The 18786-nt window shown below is 44.5% G+C and overlaps 1 protein-coding gene across 5 annotated transcripts in view; it reads left to right on the top strand.

The window, feature by feature from the left end:
• The window catches only part of RUFY3 (RUN and FYVE domain containing 3), a 55606-nt gene that overhangs the window by 30105 nt on the left and 6715 nt on the right, over nt 1-18786 (top strand). For 2 of the 5 annotated variants that reach the window (XM_050895458.1, XM_050895459.1), the window contains 12 exons: nt 1103-1276; nt 2569-2686; nt 4403-4504; nt 5511-5634; nt 6311-6372; nt 7490-7555; nt 7661-7730; nt 9737-9835; nt 10592-10672; nt 11285-11452; nt 12213-12310; nt 13420-15646. In XM_050895458.1, coding sequence (XP_050751415.1) covers nt 1103-1276; nt 2569-2686; nt 4403-4504; nt 5511-5634; nt 6311-6372; nt 7490-7555; nt 7661-7730; nt 9737-9835; nt 10592-10672; nt 11285-11452; nt 12213-12310; nt 13420-13492 — 1235 coding nt within the window. In that variant the 3' untranslated portion in view covers nt 13493-15646. Of the gene's footprint in view, nt 1-1102; nt 1277-2568; nt 2687-4402; nt 4505-5510; nt 5635-6310; nt 6373-7489; nt 7556-7660; nt 7731-9736; nt 9836-10591; nt 10673-11284; nt 11453-12212; nt 12311-13419; nt 15647-15838; nt 15959-18786 lie in introns of those variants that run through there. The other 3 variants (XM_050895456.1, XM_050895455.1, XM_050895457.1) reach the window with 3 other exon arrangements.

Raw genomic sequence — 18786 nt, forward strand, 5'->3', positions numbered from 1 at the left:
TGGGTGTGAGATTGCAGGGTGGAACAGATACGAACAGAAAACTCGCAACTAATGCCACATCGTTTTAGTAGCCAGAATTCTCCTCTGGTACTGTGTATCGCCAGGCCTAAAGCTTGAGCACGCTTTATTTGTTGTGGACGTAGGACAATTTCACTCTAGTTATGGGAGGGTACGGTTGTGAAGGAGGTTTGTTTCTTGAGGTGTTGGAGATGTACTGATGGTGTTTGGGAGGAGAGGCACTCTGTGAAAGGGTAGGTGTTGGCATGGGCCCACGATGCAGGTCAGGGAGCAGGAGGCCTGCAGGCAGGGTGTAGATCGGAAAATGGATGTCCGGATTTGTTTCTTGTAACGAGAAGCAACTAACAAGTATAAAGGTCTGAATTTTTGTGTGTGGTAGAGGAAGAATATCGTCTTGGAAGATCTGTGCGTGTTGGGACTTAGAGCGAGCTGTCAGAGGAGCCAGGAAGATCAGCTCCTTATTGTCAGCAGTAAAAACCAGTAGTGTTGATAAAATGAGGAGAGGTAGGTGGGAATCGGCTCCACGTGACATCCAGGCTTGCAGGGGGGAATCATGAGAAGGGAAGATGCACGACTGGATAGAGAGACACATTGCTGGATTAAGTGTGAGCGGATTCATGGTTATCTTGAGATGGAACAACAAATCACAAGCGGAGAATTCTTACTAGTTTGTAGTCGCTGGACGTAGCTGGGGACTTGAGTTGGAACAAGCGACAGCCGTAACATTCAGTAACGCGTTGTCAGGATGTAAAGCACAGTATTAACAGCTGTCTTCAAACTTCTCTTTCTTGAAAAGGTAAAGGTTTTGTAGTTATTTGAAGTATTGAGGCACCCTTAATGTGATACATCGCCCGTTCCCATGTCATTGCGGCTTCGGCCATAAAATGCTAGTTAATTTTGATGTTTTTTTTTTTCTCAACAAAAGGCCTGAAGAGAGTGCCTCACGTGGAAACTGTCACTGCCCCTAAAAATGTCTTCAAAGCTGAGGAACAAAAAGAGAGCGATACGGGATATCTTATTGTATTAAAAATACTTTTGTTACTCAACAGTATTTTTCTTCCTTTTTTTTTTTTTTTTATAATAGATCCTAATTATCTCATGGCTAATGAACGCATGAACCTGATGAACATGGCGAAACTGAGTATCAAGGGGTTGATTGAGTCGGCGCTTAATCTGGGCAGGACGCTGGACTCCGACTATGCACCTCTTCAGCAGTTCTTCGTTGTGATGGAACATTGCCTTAAACACGGCTTGAAAGGTAACCTTGCTTGAGAGGAGTCCTCCCGGGCTGTTTGTCAGAGCGTAGGAGCGAGAGCGAGCAATCTTATTTTAAAAATCTAGTTTTGTAATCTACGGTAGGCGAAAGAGAGGCTGAGCAGGGTCACCGCTGTGATCGCAGTTGACTTGACAGGCCCCAGGAAGGGGAAGAAATCTGCTGAAGGTATAACGCTGCGGGTGGAAAGTTCACAGTTGTTGCAGGTGCTTGCCATTTTTAAAACAGCTTTTCAGATGACTCGAGTATTAACGCAGCGATCGGTGATAAAATTAGCTCCTCGGCAAACTCGTGACTCCCGTTTTTTTTTCTGCCCTTCCTCGTGCTTTAGGGACGCAACGGTCCTCTTGCTGGAAGAGGAACTGCAACACGGGGGTCCTTTCTCAATAGCTCTGTCAAAACTGAGGATTTGGGCTTTGTGCAGCTCATGTCTTGTAAGCTACTTTCTAAAATAGCAAGCAGAGCATATATTGAACTACATAATACGGAGTCACTACTAAAATTGCCAAGTACCAGACTCTTTTTCTTGATGTGCTGCCCTTGTGTGATGGTAGCTTGAGATGAAAAGCAGAGGATATTACATGTCTTCTCAGCACCCGTACGTACATCCTGCCGTGCTTCTTTAGGAGTCGTGTTCAGCATTAACGTGTGGAAGAAGCGATTCCTGTGCTGGTTGGGGTAACATTGTGCGAGGGAGAAGTGTTCATATTCTTCAGCTTCTTTGTTTATCCATTTGCCAGTGTCCCTACTGCTGGTCATAAGTTTGAAGTTAACAGAGTTCTCGGTCTTCTCACTGCTGCTGTGAAGTAGCAATAAGAACTACGAAAGGAAAAAAAAATAATTTCCAACTTTAGTACCTAGGGGACACTAGAAAGCTTTTCGGAAAGAGGAAGGGATGCACAGAGAAGCCCCTAGCAGCTATGGAGAAGGAGCGGCTTCAAAGTGGTGCCATCCTTTTCCTTGTAACGTGATGGTCAGTGAGAGAAAATTACTGTGCCCCCATCAAGTGTAACTTAGGGACAGTGACAGCATCCTAGTAGAAATTTTGACCTCTAGCAGTGAATTTAAGTTGCGGATTATCACTGGATGTTGCTGTTTTGGCATATTGGGGATGTATGGAGTATTTTCTGGCGTCTGTCTCGAGCTCCTGTTGCCTTATTTGAAAGATATCAGTAATATCAGTTTTTGTGTACTCTTCCTTCGCTTCTGACCATGTTTGAGAATGTGTTTAGTCTGCACGGGCCTAACGGGCTTATTTTATATCTTTTCTTTTCTAGCCAAAAAGACTTTTCTTGGGCAAAATAAGTCATTTTGGGGACCTCTAGAACTAGTAGAAAAACTTGTTCCTGAGGCTGCAGAGATTACAGCAAGTGTGAAGGATCTCCCAGGACTGAAGTAAGTATGGTCTTTTACTGCACAAGTACATAATATGTTCTTTATTGTAAGAAGGATCCTGAAGAAGAGAAGGAAGGGCAAACATAGCCTTCAGGAATACATCTGCCACCTTCTGCTGATAACAATGGATCGTAACTCCCTTATTCTTAATCAAGGATCTGCAGAAGGAGAGGAAAGGATATATTCTTTCTGTGTGAAGCGCGTGGGGTCTTAAGGACAGCAGTGCCTTTATTGCTAGTGCTAAACGAGTGACGAAGTGTCTCGGGAATGGAAGCAGCCTTTACTGACTCTGTTTCTGAACTCAGACTGAAGAGGAAGGGAATTGGAAGGAAGGTGATTACAGCTTAAATAGTTTTGAGGCTGATAGAGGTAATTTTTTTTCTTTTTTAATAAATTCAGGTAAACTTGTAAAGTTTGTGTAAAAGGGAAGCTCAGTCACCAAGTTGGAGAAGATACTAGCTTATGTTAAAGAGGGGAGGACAAAAGCCACTTGAAGCATATATTGCTTTTAAAAATTCCGTAGTCATTTTGGACATCACGCTCAGATTTGCTTATTCCATGCTAAAAAGAAACTGTAAGAGGTTTTCAGCCTGGGGAACAGAAAAAAGATGTAAGGAAGCTTTTGTGTGAGCAGCAGGACTAAGGATTAGATCTTCTTTGCTGAAAGAAGAGATGAATAGATTCAATAACAGTTTCTTCTGGGGTAGTATTTAGCGACGTACATATGGACAAGTGCTTTTACTGGAGATCTGTGCAGGACTCCTCCTGGAAGAGCTTACAGCACCAGCGTGGAGTGCGAACAGTGTTGTGCCAGAGCTCCTGCTACCTTTTCCTGTTGTAAAAGAATATTGAAACATTAAATAAATTGAAATAACAGTTTTAGAATAAGTTTCTAAACCTTGCATTCATATTAACCCTTGGGAAATGTCATGTCATGTATTAGTGGGGTCAAGAACGGGGAGTAAGGAAGATGACTTTCATGGGCATTTGCTGCTTATACCAGTTAAGGTTAGAAAATAAAAGTATAAGACAGCTGACTGACTGCTGGAGATGGAAAAGAAATTTCCTTCTAATCAGAATCCTGCTCAACGTGGGGGATTTACACCTTCCTTTGGAGCATCTGGTACTGGCTCCTGGCCAGCAGGCCAGGGTAGATGAGCCCGAGCTGTGATGCAGCATATCAGTTACCGTATTTTTAAAGCTGTGTGCTTCAGATTGCCAGGAGAAACAGAGGGGGAAGGACTGTGGCTATAACCCATCGCATCCTGTGAGCGTGTTCACGAGCGAAATAGTTGAAGAGAATCAGTACCGAATTTGTGTTTTTCAGTTGTCTTTGTGGATTCTCACCCAACGTAACACCCACCTGAAGGAGTGGTGCTTGGGGATCTGCGCTGAACTGAAGCACACACGTGTTATTCTGGCTTGCCTTATGCAAAATGGATTTTGAATTAGGAGGTGATGCAATGTAGTAGCATCCAGCAGGGGTAAAGTCAGGGATATATTTTTAGTATAACAACAAATACACAGTTAAGGAGAAGCAGCGATTGCTTAGATGAACTTGTCTGTAACTATTTGCACTTAAATACCTTGTATTTCCCTGTTTTCATCAGTGCCAGCGCTCTCTTGGGGATGCAGCAACTTTAGATAGAATGGGATTATTAGAGCTGTTTGTGCGCTGCAGTATGTCTGTCACTGTTTTGTTTCTGGCCTTTGTAGGACACCTGTGGGCAGAGGAAGAGCTTGGCTTCGCCTGGCTCTGATGCAGAAGAAACTTTCAGAATACATGAAAGCCTTGATTAACAGGAAGGATCTTCTCAGGTGAGCGCTGAGCTTGCTCTCGGATTAGGTTAGCTTCACTTCTGCCCTCTCGTAAGATCTTTACAATCTTTTACACCCGAATGGTAAAGTCTGCGTGTACTTTCCTTGAGAAATGGTAGTATGTGTGACATGCAGAGCTTCCTCCGAGGGATTAAAAATGCTTAGTATTCTTAATTCAGAAGCTGTTATTTCTCCACTTCATCTCAAATATGCATTAGAATAAACACTAATTTTGGTTCCGAAGAGGTGGTTTGGGTGAAATATTTGTACAGAGGGGATACAGCATTCTCTGTCTGCAAAATCTTGGTCCTGGATTTATTTCTGACCTTGTCACTTCATTACCATCTGACTTGGAACAAGTCATTTCACTTCCCTGTATCTCTCCTTCCCACTCATAGAACAGCAATAATTTTGTAGTTTAATTGGAAGTCCATGGAGTTGAACTACTATGTCTGTGTAAAGCAGTAGGATTTAATAAATATGTTGGTGTTTCTTTACTCAAACAAGTAGGTTTTTGTTGGCTGTCCATGTAAGTCCGTAGCTGACTTGGGGTTAGAAGGAGGACTTGGTATTGTCCGCTGGAAAATGTGGTGGTGGCTTGTGTTAATAACAGTACGTAATAGAGTAGTAGAAGTATGCTGCTTAAAAACGTCTGATATTAAGCCCCAGTCTTAAATGCTCAGTGTGCTGTACTCATTCCTCAAGTATCGTGCTTACTTTCCATCACCTTTCAACAGTGAGGGACCAGGTCTCCTACTTACTGGGTCTTGGCCTCACGTAAAGACTTACTGCGCTAAGAGAGACTTGTTCAGTCAGAGCAGGAGTACGTTGATAGCACACAGGAGTACCTTTCTGGGTGGACTATGCGCCGCTGCCTGGGTTTTTGTTAAGGCTGAACTTGCGTTATGTTGTCATATGAAATAGCAGGGATCCCATGCTAGTTGACATCGTTTTAGTTGACTTCTAAAGATGCAACGCTTGTCTTCTCTTGCCGTGCATCCTGCAGCGAATTTTATGAGCCGAACGCGCTGATGATGGAAGAAGAAGGCGCGATCATTGCTGGCCTCCTAGTAGGTTTGAATGTCATCGATGCAAACTTCTGCATGAAAGGAGAAGACCTGGACTCACAGGTACTGGGTGTTCAGTTAATGTTCTTTTTTTTGCTCACTTAAATTGGAAGAATTTTCCATTGTAGAGGACTCTGATCAGCTGAGAGACAAGTTTGTTACTGTATGTAATAGAAGACTAATATAAGCTTGTTACGATGATTGTGGTCTTCGGTTAGCTGGCGGCGCCGCGATCAGAGTCTCAGGATTTTGGTCTTCTCTTTGCTGTTATGCTTTGCTGTGGTCTGCAGGCAGGTCGCTGTGGGGTGAGATGTAGTAAATGAAAAAGGAGGCGAAAACGGGGAAGGACTTAGCCAAAATGAGGGCAGAAATTGAGGGAACTGTTAATTCACTCCCGCTGTGTGATGAGATCGTTGTAGCTGCTAAACAAAAGAGAATGAGCCTGTATGCACTTCGGTTCCAGTTTGCATAAGCAGTGTATGTACAGATATGGTGATGGTAATGTTTTGTCCGTATGGCCTAAGGCTTGCTTGCCAACTTGCTGCTTATCTTAGTATATTTTTGCTTGAAATACACCATATTTTCATTACTTTTGGATAGATGACTGATATAATGAATCCTTGCTATAATACAACATGTACTGATGTTCTAACTGAATGACTCGAAACTTTCACAACTACGGTCAGTGTTTAGTCTTGGAAAAAGCGTTTAATGTAAAATGCAAATTTTTCTGTTCTAGGTTGGAGTTATTGACTTCTCAATGTATTTGAAAGATGGGAACAGCACGAAAGGCAGTGAAGGGTAGGTACACGCACAATCGTCCTGCTTCTTAGCTCTTGCTAACTTGGATTCAAGTATTCCGGGTTGCGCTGCAAGCTGTTACATTTTTAATTAAAAAGCTACTTAGACTGAATTGCTCTTCTATGATAAACCGTAATATGTAAATAAGATACTGGAAATATTGGGGGGGGGCAGGGGAAAAGGAAAGCCTCCCAGAAATTCTGTGTGTTCTTCCTTAACTGGCAATGGAAGATAAAAATATTTTAAAAGCGACCCTCTGCTGAGTTAGGTCTGCCGTTCTTGAAAGGCTTTTCGCTAAGCGGCTCGGTAGCCTTCACCAGTTGTATGGCTGGCAGGATGCTTTTTGGCACCGTGACATCCTTAGGAAAAAAAAAAAAATTCTCCAATTGGAAAAGATCGTAACTGTAATCACAGCCTGAAGTACTTGTGCCAGCATGCACAAATGGAGCTGTGCAACGTTCGGAGCAAGCGGTCGAAAAATACGGTACTGACATACGGATCAGGGGTTGCCGTTTTCTGAGGTTCTTCAAGAGGACTTCTTCCTTCTAAGGAAGTCCTGCTAGTTTGACTTCAGGTATACATTTAATAATTATCCCTCAGGATCCGGTGTTTTGATTGCATTTATTTTATCTATAGTTTCATTTTTTAGAACATTTTTACTTTAGTTAAGATTTCCTGCTGGAACTGCAGGTAAAACATGCATTTGCTGACAGTTTTCCTTGAACGGATTTTGGTGAGGTGACTCTTGTCCAATATAAATGTAGTGCAAAACCAGTTTTGTTTTGTTTTTTTTTTCTTTGAAATACTGGTGTACTCTTTGAAATGCTGTCTGCCTTAATCATTCTGGTTTGTGCGTCTCAAAACGCCTGAATGTCATCCAGGGAACGTAGCAGTTGCAGTTTCTGAGAAGTCAGGGGACAGTGGCTGATTATAAAGGCATAGACTGGAACTCGGCTTTGCTATTTCATATACATCACGTAGACTCATTGAGACCTGGGGTATCGGTGCTACGCTGGATGTACGAGCCGTATCGCCCCATTTCCTCGTAGACCTCTAATGGCGTTTCTTAGTTCTTTGGATCCAAACGGTTGAGCTGAATGATATTTCTTTTTTCCAGAGATGGTCAGATAACTGCTATTTTGGACCAGAAGAACTATGTAGAAGAACTCAATAGACATTTAAGGTAAGACATGATTTATTTATTTTTTTATTATATAGTAGAACAAAATAGACAACAGCATTTTTAAAAAGAAGGAATTACTGTAGGGGTTTTTTTTCTCTTCAACAGTGCTACAGTAAACAACCTACAGGCCAAGGTGGATGCCTTGGAAAAATCCAACACTAAACTGACCGAGGAGGTAAGTGTAATAGAAAATCATCTGATCTTTTGCCCTTTTGGAATCGGGGATTAAAAAGGTAAGGGAGGAGTTATTGTCAGATTTCTGACGTACGTCAAGATGCGCGTTTAACGATGGAACTGGAATAACTGCCCTGCCAAGGAATTACACTGGCTGTTGCTACGAACTAAGCATGAGGTGGAAGAACAACCGAGTGTTCATGTTAAAAACCAAAAGCTGCTGAATACACTTTATCCCGCGGAAGTCTTCGAGTGCTTTCTGACTTTTTGGAAAATGTCCAGGCATGACAAAGAAATTTTTGAATGTCTGTCTGACATTCAAAAGTTCACTGCAGTGTAAAGATAGTAATTGAAATGTTTCAATAACTTTTTCTCTAGCCTGCCACAATTTGCAAGAAATCAAGGAAAAAATTATCATTATGGATAAAAGGTTGTTCAGTCTGAGCATGAAAAATGGTTGGTACGTGAGTCATAGGTGTAACCTGTGTTTTAAAATTGGTCTTGCAGGTCGTTAGTTACGGCATAAATGTAATAAAATCTTTTGGGGTCAGTTCCCTGACAAATGGGTGATAGTAGGTCTCATCCTAACAGTTTTACAGTATCTCTGTCCGCATGTCACTGAGCTTGGCAGAATGATTTTGGTGGGGATGTCTCAGTGCACTTGCAGTGCAAATATCAAATAGAAATTCTTTTTTGCTTGTTCACCCTCATTAAAGGAGGTCTGTGTGTCTGGTTATTGAACACTTACTCTAATGGATGTATTTTAAATGATGGAAATTAGCGTGTCCGCTCTTGCAATTAAGGAGTAAGAAATGTTTTTTACAATTAAAATACTTTTTTAATTTTAAAAAGGTGATCTGCAGTAGAGGCTGCCTTTCTCAGCGCTACTGTAATAAGTGGCTTTTGATGTATTACCTGCAGAGTATGAGCGCTGTGCCCGTTAGGCATGGTACCCATGAGATTAATTGCAACGTCGACTGGAATGGTTTTTGGTTTTTAATCATTTGCTTGCTTGTATCTTAGCGAAGTCGGCATGCTGTTCAAAGTAAGAATTTAAGTGACGCTGGAAGACGCTGTGCCAACCAGGGCCGTTTGCAGGGTGTAGTTAATGAACCGCGTCACATGCCGCATCAGTTTGTGCGTTTGGCTTGAGCTGTACCAAAGACTCGCACTTTTATCAGGGTAATTTCTGTTTGGGTTTGTCACTTCATAACATTGCTGATCTCTTGGCATGTCACTGAGCTTTGCTTGTGTGCAAGGGTTATGTAAGCTATGATTTACAAAGCCAGGAGGAGTTTTCTGAGGTTATTTTGGCCTGTGACCACACACTCAAAGTAATCTGTTAGTCTGCGGTGAGGTCTTTGTTGGGAATTCCTCTGAGGCAGCCGTCCTGCCTCGTAGCACACACCACCCTTAGTGATCCTCCGTTTCCAGCCAAATCTTCCTCCTCTGAGGTTCTCATCCTCCTTCTCGTGCCCAAATGCTTGAGCATCTTGCATCTCAGGTGCTCGACCTAGCAGTTATACCCAAACTACTGAAGCTGTAGCAAACCCACGCAAGTATTTCTTCTCTGGTAATATATTTCAGTTGCTAGAGGTCAACAAAACTTAGCTGCCATGTGCTCGCTTTTTTCCTTTTTGTTAGCTTTGGCAAGGGAAACGGAATGGAGCGAGGATTTCTGTTGAGTTGCGCTAACCATGTGTTACACTGAGTCTAGCGGGGAGAGACCTGAAGAAGTCAGTAACTTTACTGAAAGACTGGAACCAAAATAGGTTGGGAAGTCTCTGTTTTAGCCGATACTGGAAATCCATCACACTGGCACTAATTGATGCTTTTTCAGATAGTCTTTCTCCATGGTAGAGGCCGAGTTGTCTTTTGCCACTCCAAATATTTTTTTTTCCTCACTTTGAGTGTAAAACAAAAAGCATACTGAAAACGTGTCTAGAGAGGAAAATAAATAGTCAAGTGTGTTTTTGATGTGTTACTGTTGTTCTGTTTTGTTCACAGCTTGCGGTTGCAAACAACAGGATTATTACACTGCAGGAAGAGATGGAACGGGTTAAAGAAGAAAGTTCTTACCTCTTAGAGTCCAATCGTAAGGTTGGTGTGTGTGTGTGTGTGTGTGTGAACGATTACTGAACCTTTTGGGCAGTCCCAGCCCAACTTCAACCGAGAAGTCGGCGTTGAGAAGAGACTTTATTTCCTTATGTATCTCACACAAAAACTGCAGTAGAGAAGAGGGACTCCAGGCGGGTCCTCCGCAGAGGGTAACAGATGGACGCTGGCCGCGGTAAATCCTGCCTGGCCGTAGCTGATTAAACTGCGAGCGTGCGCAGAGCCGAGAGCTAACACAACATGTTGTTGGCTTCCTGGGCGGAGGTGTTGGAAGGGCTGGGAGGAAGGACGATTTGCTGAGAGGGTGGCAGAAAAATCTGCACGTAGGAGTTGTGCTTTTTTGGCCTGAAATGCTACCCTTTTTGGAAATCAAGGGCCAGGACCTATAGTATTTTTTTCGTTGATTTATTGAAAGTGCTAGTAACTATGGCAGAATCTGTTCTTTGTTGTAAAACCTATAAGATCTTTTTCTGAGGTTTTGTAACCGTGCTTAGTGTGTTGTGAAAGTTCTGAGAAGGGACAGCCTGTCCATTTAATTCATATCCGCTGAAGCGCACTGAGCCCTCGGGGAAACGGGGCAATAGAGTCATTTCACACAGAAGCCGCGTGCTGCGCTAACGGAATGGAGCTCTGAGTTTTGATAGTTGCAGAATTTGTTCTCAAAGCGGCGGGGCAAGCGAATGATCGGCAAATGCGAGGGCTAGTAGTATATAACGACAAGTTAATTGGGTGTCTTCATGAACTTAGGTCACTAAAGACAGAACTGCTGACGGACATGCGCTGACTGAGGCACGAAAACAGTTAAAGGAAGAGACTCAGCTGCGGCTGGTAAGGACTGTGCGAGCTTGGAGCTCACCACAAATGGCTTTTTCACGTAATAACTCCATGTCGGACAATCGCTTCGGAAAATGTTGGACCAGGGGATTTTTTTTCATTCTTGCCTGCCTGCTTCAGCCCCATCCGAGACAGTCTTGTCAGAAGCGATGTTAATTTTGTGGCTCTGTTGATCAGTTTGAGGTCTGTTTCTCAAAATGAGCAGTGCGCTTGCATTTCTAGGCCTGCCGCGGCCCCCACGCAGATAAGGATGTTGCTGCTATCTGAACTGTTATTCGATATAGTGCGTTCAGCTGGCGGGGGAGAAAAATGCCCGAGCAGAACGTTTTTAGGCAATAAAGTCTGCCAGCTTTTCACTAGTCCCCTCCGTCAGAAAGAATGGCTCCCTACGTCGCGCTTTCTGACTCTTTTTGCTAGTAATGCTGTTTACGTTGCTTTCATATTGGACTGAAAACGTGGATTTGTTGTCCTTTATTGTCTGTGACGGGTCAGATCTGTCACTGTGACGCTGTGGCAATGCGGCACGCTTCCAGGTAGCGACAGCGTCGGCGGGAGCGCCAGTTAAGGGGGGTTCTCTGGTAACGCGGACCGATCCGTGCATTCCAGGATGTGGAGAAAGAGCTGGAGGCGCAGATCGGGATGCGACAGGAGATGGAGCTAGCCATGAAGATGCTGGAGAAAGATGTTTGCGAGAAGCAGGATGCGCTGGTGGCACTCAGACAGCAACTGGATGATCTCAGGGCCCTCAAGCATGAACTCTCTTTCAAGCTGCAGGTAGGGAAATAATTAAATCGGATGCAGTGAATTCCAGATAAAAGCGATAGCTCTTGTTCTTTCCCCCCCCCCCCCCCAATCTATTTAAAAGGCGCTAGGTGTGGAAGAGTTACAGGCCGTATAGCATGCTTCTGTCTTGCTGCAAGAAGGCTGTAGTACTTGAACAATTGAATGTGGTGGAGGTTAAAGGAAAATGCCGTTTCTCCTGAAGAAAGACTCATGATGATCCAGAAATGTGTGTGTGTGTGTGGCTGGGGAAAGCATCTTCTGTGGTTTTGTGGTATAAAAACTGAGCCACGGTAGCTTCTGTTGAGCGCAGTCTAGTATTTGAAGGTGTACGGCGTAATTACGTACATTACTGTGTGATGACAAAAGCAGACTCTTAAGACAAAGAGCAACACAAAATGCCTAGAAAGAGATCCTAAAATAAATTTTAGAACAGGAAAGAGTCGCTTCTGCTCTTCTTGAGCCAATCGTTCTGTGCAAAGCAGTCGAATGATATTAGCAGGTCCTGCATTAATACGCGCTATACAGGAAGCTTCGTTGATTATGGTATTGCCCTTTTGTGGGCTCCAGATGCAGCCTACACCTGTACAGCTAGGTGTTTGTCCTTCCAATATTGACCTGGCATTTGCTTTTTTGAGCACCTTCTCCTGCCTCTTTGGCTTCTGCCCCTTCCGTTTCACGTGCCACGTGATTTATCGTGGCTGATTTTGGTTTCACTGCTGCTTACAAAAAACCACGATGCTACTTTTTCCAGAGTTCGGACATGGGAGTGAAACAGAAGAGTGAATTAAACAGCCGTTTGGAAGAAAAAACAAATCAGATGGCTGCCACCATCAAACAGCTTGAACAAAGGTAAAAAATGAAACTTTTACAATTATAAAATCATGTGCATGTTCTAGTGGTAGTGTCCCACTGACCCTGCATGGACCAGGCGAGAGTCCGAGCGCTCTGCTTAGCCACTGCTCAACAGAGCTACGTGAGGAGAGCTGCACCTTTTGAGATGCTGTTGGGAGAAGTGTTTTGCACGCTCAGGAGGGCTTCCATTAGAAAAGAAGATACTACTAAACCAGTAGTTAACATAGCAGCTTTGTTTATCCACGTCAGCTGCGCTTTGGTATGTTATCCAGTCATTTCAAGTCAATTACTATCTCTGATAGCACTGATAAAAAAAAATGTAAATATGAACTTAGAGAAGTGCTTGACTGTTAATGACAGGATTACAGGGGGAGCAGTTAGGACGAGCGTGCAGCGGAGGCCAGGCTCGGAGGTCCTTGGTTATTCCAGACCTCTCTGGTACTGCTTGGAAAAAAAAATTTAAAAATCCCCAATTGAACCATTCTCTTTATGAACAGCCTTGTACTTTCTGAGGAAGATGAGCCTGGAAAAAATCCTCCCGTGAAAGTAAACGGAGGAAGATGAGAGGGCAGCCTGGCTGTCGCTAGAAGTTGATAAAGATAGCCCATAGGTATCATATCCATTTGGACGGGGACAGGTTCCATCCTAACGACCGTGTTGCTCTCATGTTACTGACCCTCATGAAATGAGGAGGGCCTCAGCATCCAAGTCGGATTGATTTGAGAAGGAGCCGTGCTCCTTTTTCCCTTTTGTCGTGTTCTCGAGGCCAGGCCTTGCGGCGGTGTGGCCAAAGGTTCAGAACTTCAGGCTCTGCGGACTGCCTTGACTGTCGTGCTAGCTCCGAGAAAATCAGGGGAGAGCATAGCTCGCAGCAACATGTATTGTCTGGGACTCACTTAATGAGTAGGGCATTGCAGTAAATTAACGCTCTCATTTTAGGGTTTATATTGTGAATGGTTCTTTATAAAAAAGGTCATTTTGTTTGTCGAAAACTTGTATTTTAAAATGTTTTATGATATCTGCTCAGCTAATTGATTTGCTCTTTTTCTCTTGCTGTTCTTATTTTTCCATTTTCTCATCCTCCTCATTCTGACTTCCTTATACAGTGAAAAGGATTTGGTGAAACAGGCAAAAACCTTAAATAGTGCAGCAAACAAACTGATCCAGAAGCATCATTAGACATTTTTATGTCTGGTCACCTCACAGCTCTGACATCAGAACTCATTTCTGAGGGGAGAACTTGAGAATTGCTAAAAGCAACTGTTAAAATGTTAATTGTCACCTAAAGTTGATTTGGAATTTGCTGAATTTTTAAAATCAGTGAGTTTTTCTTCAGACATTTAGAGTCGGGTATAAAAATCCCTAACTTTGCCATTTAAACTGTGTTAAAGTACCAATGAGTTGGCCGATAAACACACCAGAAAAGCGTAAGGAATGGGAGATATGTGGCTCTGTACATCCCGGTGGTGCATACCGTATACAGCAGCACAAGTCTTCAACATTTATGGATACTAGGTGCGTTGGTCAAGCCGATATCAGATTGGCCAGCTCTGGAAAGTCAACTAGTTTTCTGTGTTACCCTTTTTGTGAAGTAGACGAAAAAAATGCATCCCCGGAAGTTGTTGAAAGTAGTTGTGTGCGTACCCCAAGCCGTGACCCGTTCACTTCTGTTCTGTGGGTTCAGCCCCAAGTCCAAGACAAGCGGGCGCGACTCGCTAGCTCGTCACCGGGAAGACCAGCCCTCTTGTAACCGAGACTGCTTGCAACGATTTTGCCTTAGTGACTTGGTGGGAGGGTGGGGACTTCTCCTTATTCCTTTAAACTTCATGTGTCCAGAATTAGTAGCTAGGTGTCTTAGAGTAACATGATAGAGTGGTAAGTTCAGTGGAAACCTCCTTATCTTTGCATTGCCTTCTACCTCTGCCATGAATCCCTCTAGGCATACGTTGCGGTTCTTCCTGACCGAAAGAAGCTGAGGAGAGGTGTTTTGGTAGGTCTCTCCTCTTCCTAGCAAGGGAAGTTACACGTTTTACAAAAAAAAAATCTGATCTTTGTACTTTAGTGTTTAAAAGAAACAAGAACAAAAAAAAAAAAACAACCAAGAAAGGAACAGAACGTGCAGTGGTGGGGAGTGGAAACGGTAATTTGGTACTTGCCCATTCCTTGTCTGAGTAGTTAGTGGTTTAAAAGGAAGAGTTGCCTTTTACTATTACACTTCTTTCATTTGCTTCTGAGTTTCCGTTGCTCAATACAAATGGAATTTGCTAATGAAAGAACAGCTAAAGCTGGGAAACAGCTCTCAATAGGAAAAATAATTGCCAATTTAACACCCCAGTGCAAAACTTTACCTAACTGTAGCTTGGACTATTATAAACTCCTATCCTCTTCCCTGTGGCCGCAGAAGGTCACCGTGCTGGCCTCTCACAGGCTTTAGGTTATAAGTGCCCGTAGAGATTCCCCCCCCCGCTTCAAGAAGATCACATTTGGGGGTTTTCTGTGTTGAATAAGGAGGGGGTTTGCCCTGGTGAGAAGCCTGTAAAAATTCTTTGGTGCCGGTTCTCCCTTTGTCCTGTGGGATAGTGCTCCCTGGGGCAGTGGGCGGCAAATGCGACTGAAACGCAACTGGGGAAGGAACACCTATTGATTCTCACTAGGTAGGTTTAAAAATCAGTGAGGCTCAGCCTAGTCCCCCCGTACGCAAGCGTGTACCACCGCTTAGCTTGTTTAATGGACTCCCGCACACGAGCAGGCTTGGAGACCCCTTTCAGATCTCCGACGCGATGCCCAAGCCGCGTGCTTGAGAGCAGAAACTTAACCTTCGGTAACCTTTTACTAGAAACTCATTTTAACTACCTGGAGAAAAATAAAATAATAACGAAGAGGCGAAAGCTTTCATCAAGGTACCCAAACAGCTAGTTAGACCAGTTAACTCCCCTGCCCCTCCCCAGATTCCTTCTGTAGAAATCGGGGGTCGGGCTGGTTTTGTTGGCTGTCACAGCAACGCTAAAATAGGACAGAATTAAGGATCTGGCCATTTCTGATGTCAGGCCCGAAGTGGAAACGCTTTGGTGTACGAATGCCTGGGCGCTGGAGCCAATGTGTCAGTCCGTGGAAGAGACCAGGAAAATGCACTAATTCTCAATATAGTAGCTAACCTATGTTGCAAGTTCCAGTTACATGTGTAAAGCTGAAATGTAACGTACATTAAAATCAAATTTGACTTAAAATTCTGTGTACTTGAGGTTTGCTTTGAATCTGGATAAAAGTGATGTCTTATGTTTTTCATCTAATGGCTGTAAACTGTAGTAATAGAATAAAAACTATTGAAAATCAGAGCTTCTGCCTGGTTCACCTACATTTTGCTTTTCTTTAAAATATTTTCCTCCTTTCCATTGTTTTTACCATTCCTTTTTTTTTTTTTTGGCTTTACCTTTTCACTGGGTTTTTTATTTGTTGGTTAAACTCAGTCTTCCTCCCCACCATGGCTTTTGTTTTTTATCACAAGTTCATGTGGCTCCAATCCAGATTGCGGCAGGCAGAGAAGGACCGTCACTTGGCCCAGCAGGACAACCGTCTCTTCAAGCAGGAGTTTGGGGACAAAATCAACAGCCTCCAGCTAGAAGTGGAAGAGCTCTCCAGGCAGCGGTGAAGAGATCCTTTTCTAATCTATTTTCTGGGCTGTTCTTACCGTGTCTAGTAGAAAGCAGGCAGGGCGGTGGCAAAAGGAGGTAGGGGTTGGAGGCGGAGAGAGACAAGTGGCACGTTAGATGCCAGGCAGGCATTAACTCTGGGGAGGTGAAACGCTCGGCGAGACGGCAAATCTTTTAACGGGGCTGTCTTTAAAGTTACAACTGGAAAAATCGGATTGGGAGAAAATGGCGAAAGAACTACGTGGTCAGGGGAAACCACCAGCAACAGTACAGATCTTATGTGGCGGTGGAATATCAGAAGCAGGTTGCAGAATATCTCTTGGGTGGAAACGAAACGTCAGGATGTTTTTCTGAACGTTGGAAATGTCCACGGGGGCTTTCTGCACCGCGGTTAGGTTTGTTGGGCATCTGCCGATAACCGTCTCGTTTGAAAACCGGCAGCGCTCGAGATGCAGGAGCACAGGGATCACGACAAGCGGCAGAACCTGTCTGGGACGCTCGGTAGATCCTCAGTCTGCAGTGAGGCCGCGTTGCAGGTTAGCCTGCTCTAGGGACCGAGAGTTAGCTGGGTGCGTGCTTCAAAGCACAGTCAGGTTTCTGACGGCAGCGTAGACCTCTCCAAAGTCTGGCGTTGCATCCCACTTTCCACTGTAATAGCATAATTTGGGATCTAAAGGTAACCCTAAAAGCAAACAATTTGCTGCTCATTGGCAGGGATGTAGCAGCGAAGCCTTTGCCTAGAGCTAACATGGAAGAGTCTGGAGCAAGGGAAGCAGTCCTGGTTGTCGGTCTGTGATGTTTTCTTTTTTTTCCAGTTGAAACTGGTCTCAGTTTTGCTGAGAGGCAATCAAAAAGTCGGAAGCCAAATGTAGAGAACTTGGCGAGAGCTATCATATTTTCCTCTGCAGTGTCATCAGTTTACCAGTATCAGGAAAACAGAGAAATCCTCTTATCTTAAAATAGAAGAGCATCTCTCCTTCTGCAGCCGTGACACGTCTTCGGTTTGTTGCAAGGTCACTGGAATGAATTGTGCGGAAGCGTTTCTGGATGCTTCTTTTTTTGGTCATCCCCTCTGCCCCTCCTGGCACGGCTTTTTGTTTCCTTTTTCAAAAAGTGACAGAGGCTACCCAGACAACCAGCACATGGCTTTTATCAGAAATTCGTGCCACGTCCTGGGCGTGCGTGGGTGAGCTTAGCAGCGTTCCCAGGTGTGAAGTGGGAATGGATCTTCTCTGCATGTGCACCTCACGCAGAGTCAGTTCACCTTCGGTAGTGTGGCTGCCTGGGGAGGACGTTTGCAAATTGGTCCGGTTTTGCATCGGCTGGACTCTTTCTGATTCCTTCCTCGCTCAAGCTAAATCAAGATGACCGTATGAAAATGATGGAGCCTTCTTTACCGGGAGGCTGTACCGCTTTATTGAACTGAGTTTCTAAAGCAGTGAGTTATTGGAGGGTGCTGCAGTGGGTGGTGGTAGTCTGGCTTGATTTATATCTTTTAAGAGGAAATGGGCTTTTGTGTTTGTGTGGTGTTGGTTTTACATCAAGTTATGAATGAGAATTCCCTCGGTTGGTTTGTTTTTTAAATGTCAACATGGGCAAGTATTCGTTTCTGGATCTAAGGCTCCACCAGCTTTACTCGCTTCAGTTAGGCTACGTAACTAACGAGGCTGTAGTCATAACGAGTTATTTCAAAAAACTGTTGGAGCGGTGTGGAGACTAACAAGGGTAATAATGGATAACGTTGGTTTTAATAGCAGTGAGGATTGTGAATGTTTTATAGTACAAGTCTTGCCACTACTTCTACCAGTAGATACTCGCTTTCTAGGCTTTGATTTTGGAGCAGGGGTCGTTCCCTACGGCACCTACCGTATTTTACTTGTAACGATTTCGGAAAGCGGCGTTCCTAGCGCTTCGGTCCCTGATGCTCCGTGCGCTCCCAGAGCTTTGTTGCCATTGCGCGCAGGCAGGCTGCAGTCGTGGAGGCGTTGAGCTTTCCGGTGGCCCAGAGTAAAGGCTCTGCGATCCGCAGCTAGATTTAGAGTCGTGCTTCTCTTCAGCCTGCTTCGGGCTGCGTCAGGCACCTCAGATGTGCTTCTCCGTCTGCCCTTGACCCGCTGACGCGTTGTCCTCCCGAATACGAATGTGCTGCGCTCAGCCACGTCTTTTGTTCCCACCGGCTCGATGGGAGGGCACCGACGCAAAAGCCTAGGCTGCGGTACCAGCGCGGATCAGCGGCCCGACGGCTCGGCAGTCTTGAAGGAGCACGTGTCGTCCCTTCGTTACAGGTTAGGCTAGTCCAGGAAGCTGATTGCGGTCCGTAAAACAGCACGTGCATCCCGTTTTCAGCTCACTGGGCTCGCCTCTCCTGTTTCAAGCCCATGTGCTGACCTGCTCGTGTGCTGTTGCTCGACGCACGTCAGCAGCAGAGCGGGCTTGCAGAGTGCTCCCGGTGAGGAGCCCTCGGCCTGAGCCCTCGCTTGCTCCACGAGGACCAAGCCCCGCTTTCGGGTGAGGCGTCAGAAGAATTGCCGCAGCTCTCAGGGAGGAACGGTCCGTCCATCCTGGGTGCAGGATGGCTTTGGGAAATGGTCCGGGATGTTGGCTTTGGTTTCAGAGCCTGTCCTGTAGCAGCTGACGTGCTGAAGAGTGTCTTTTTGAACAGGGCACTGATCAACAGTTCTGCAATAGATGAATAACTAAGTATTTTTTAAGGACTTGCAAACATAGTCAACAGGCTTATTTCCTGCAAAATTGTGCCAGAATTAGATGAAGAACTCTTAGATTTTTTTTCCATCCTGACGTATTACGGCTTAACACGCTGCG

The sequence above is a fragment of the Gymnogyps californianus genome, chromosome 4, assembly GCF_018139145.2.
Source record: "Gymnogyps californianus isolate 813 chromosome 4, ASM1813914v2, whole genome shotgun sequence".
Classification (NCBI taxonomy): Eukaryota; Metazoa; Chordata; class Aves; order Accipitriformes; family Cathartidae; genus Gymnogyps; species Gymnogyps californianus.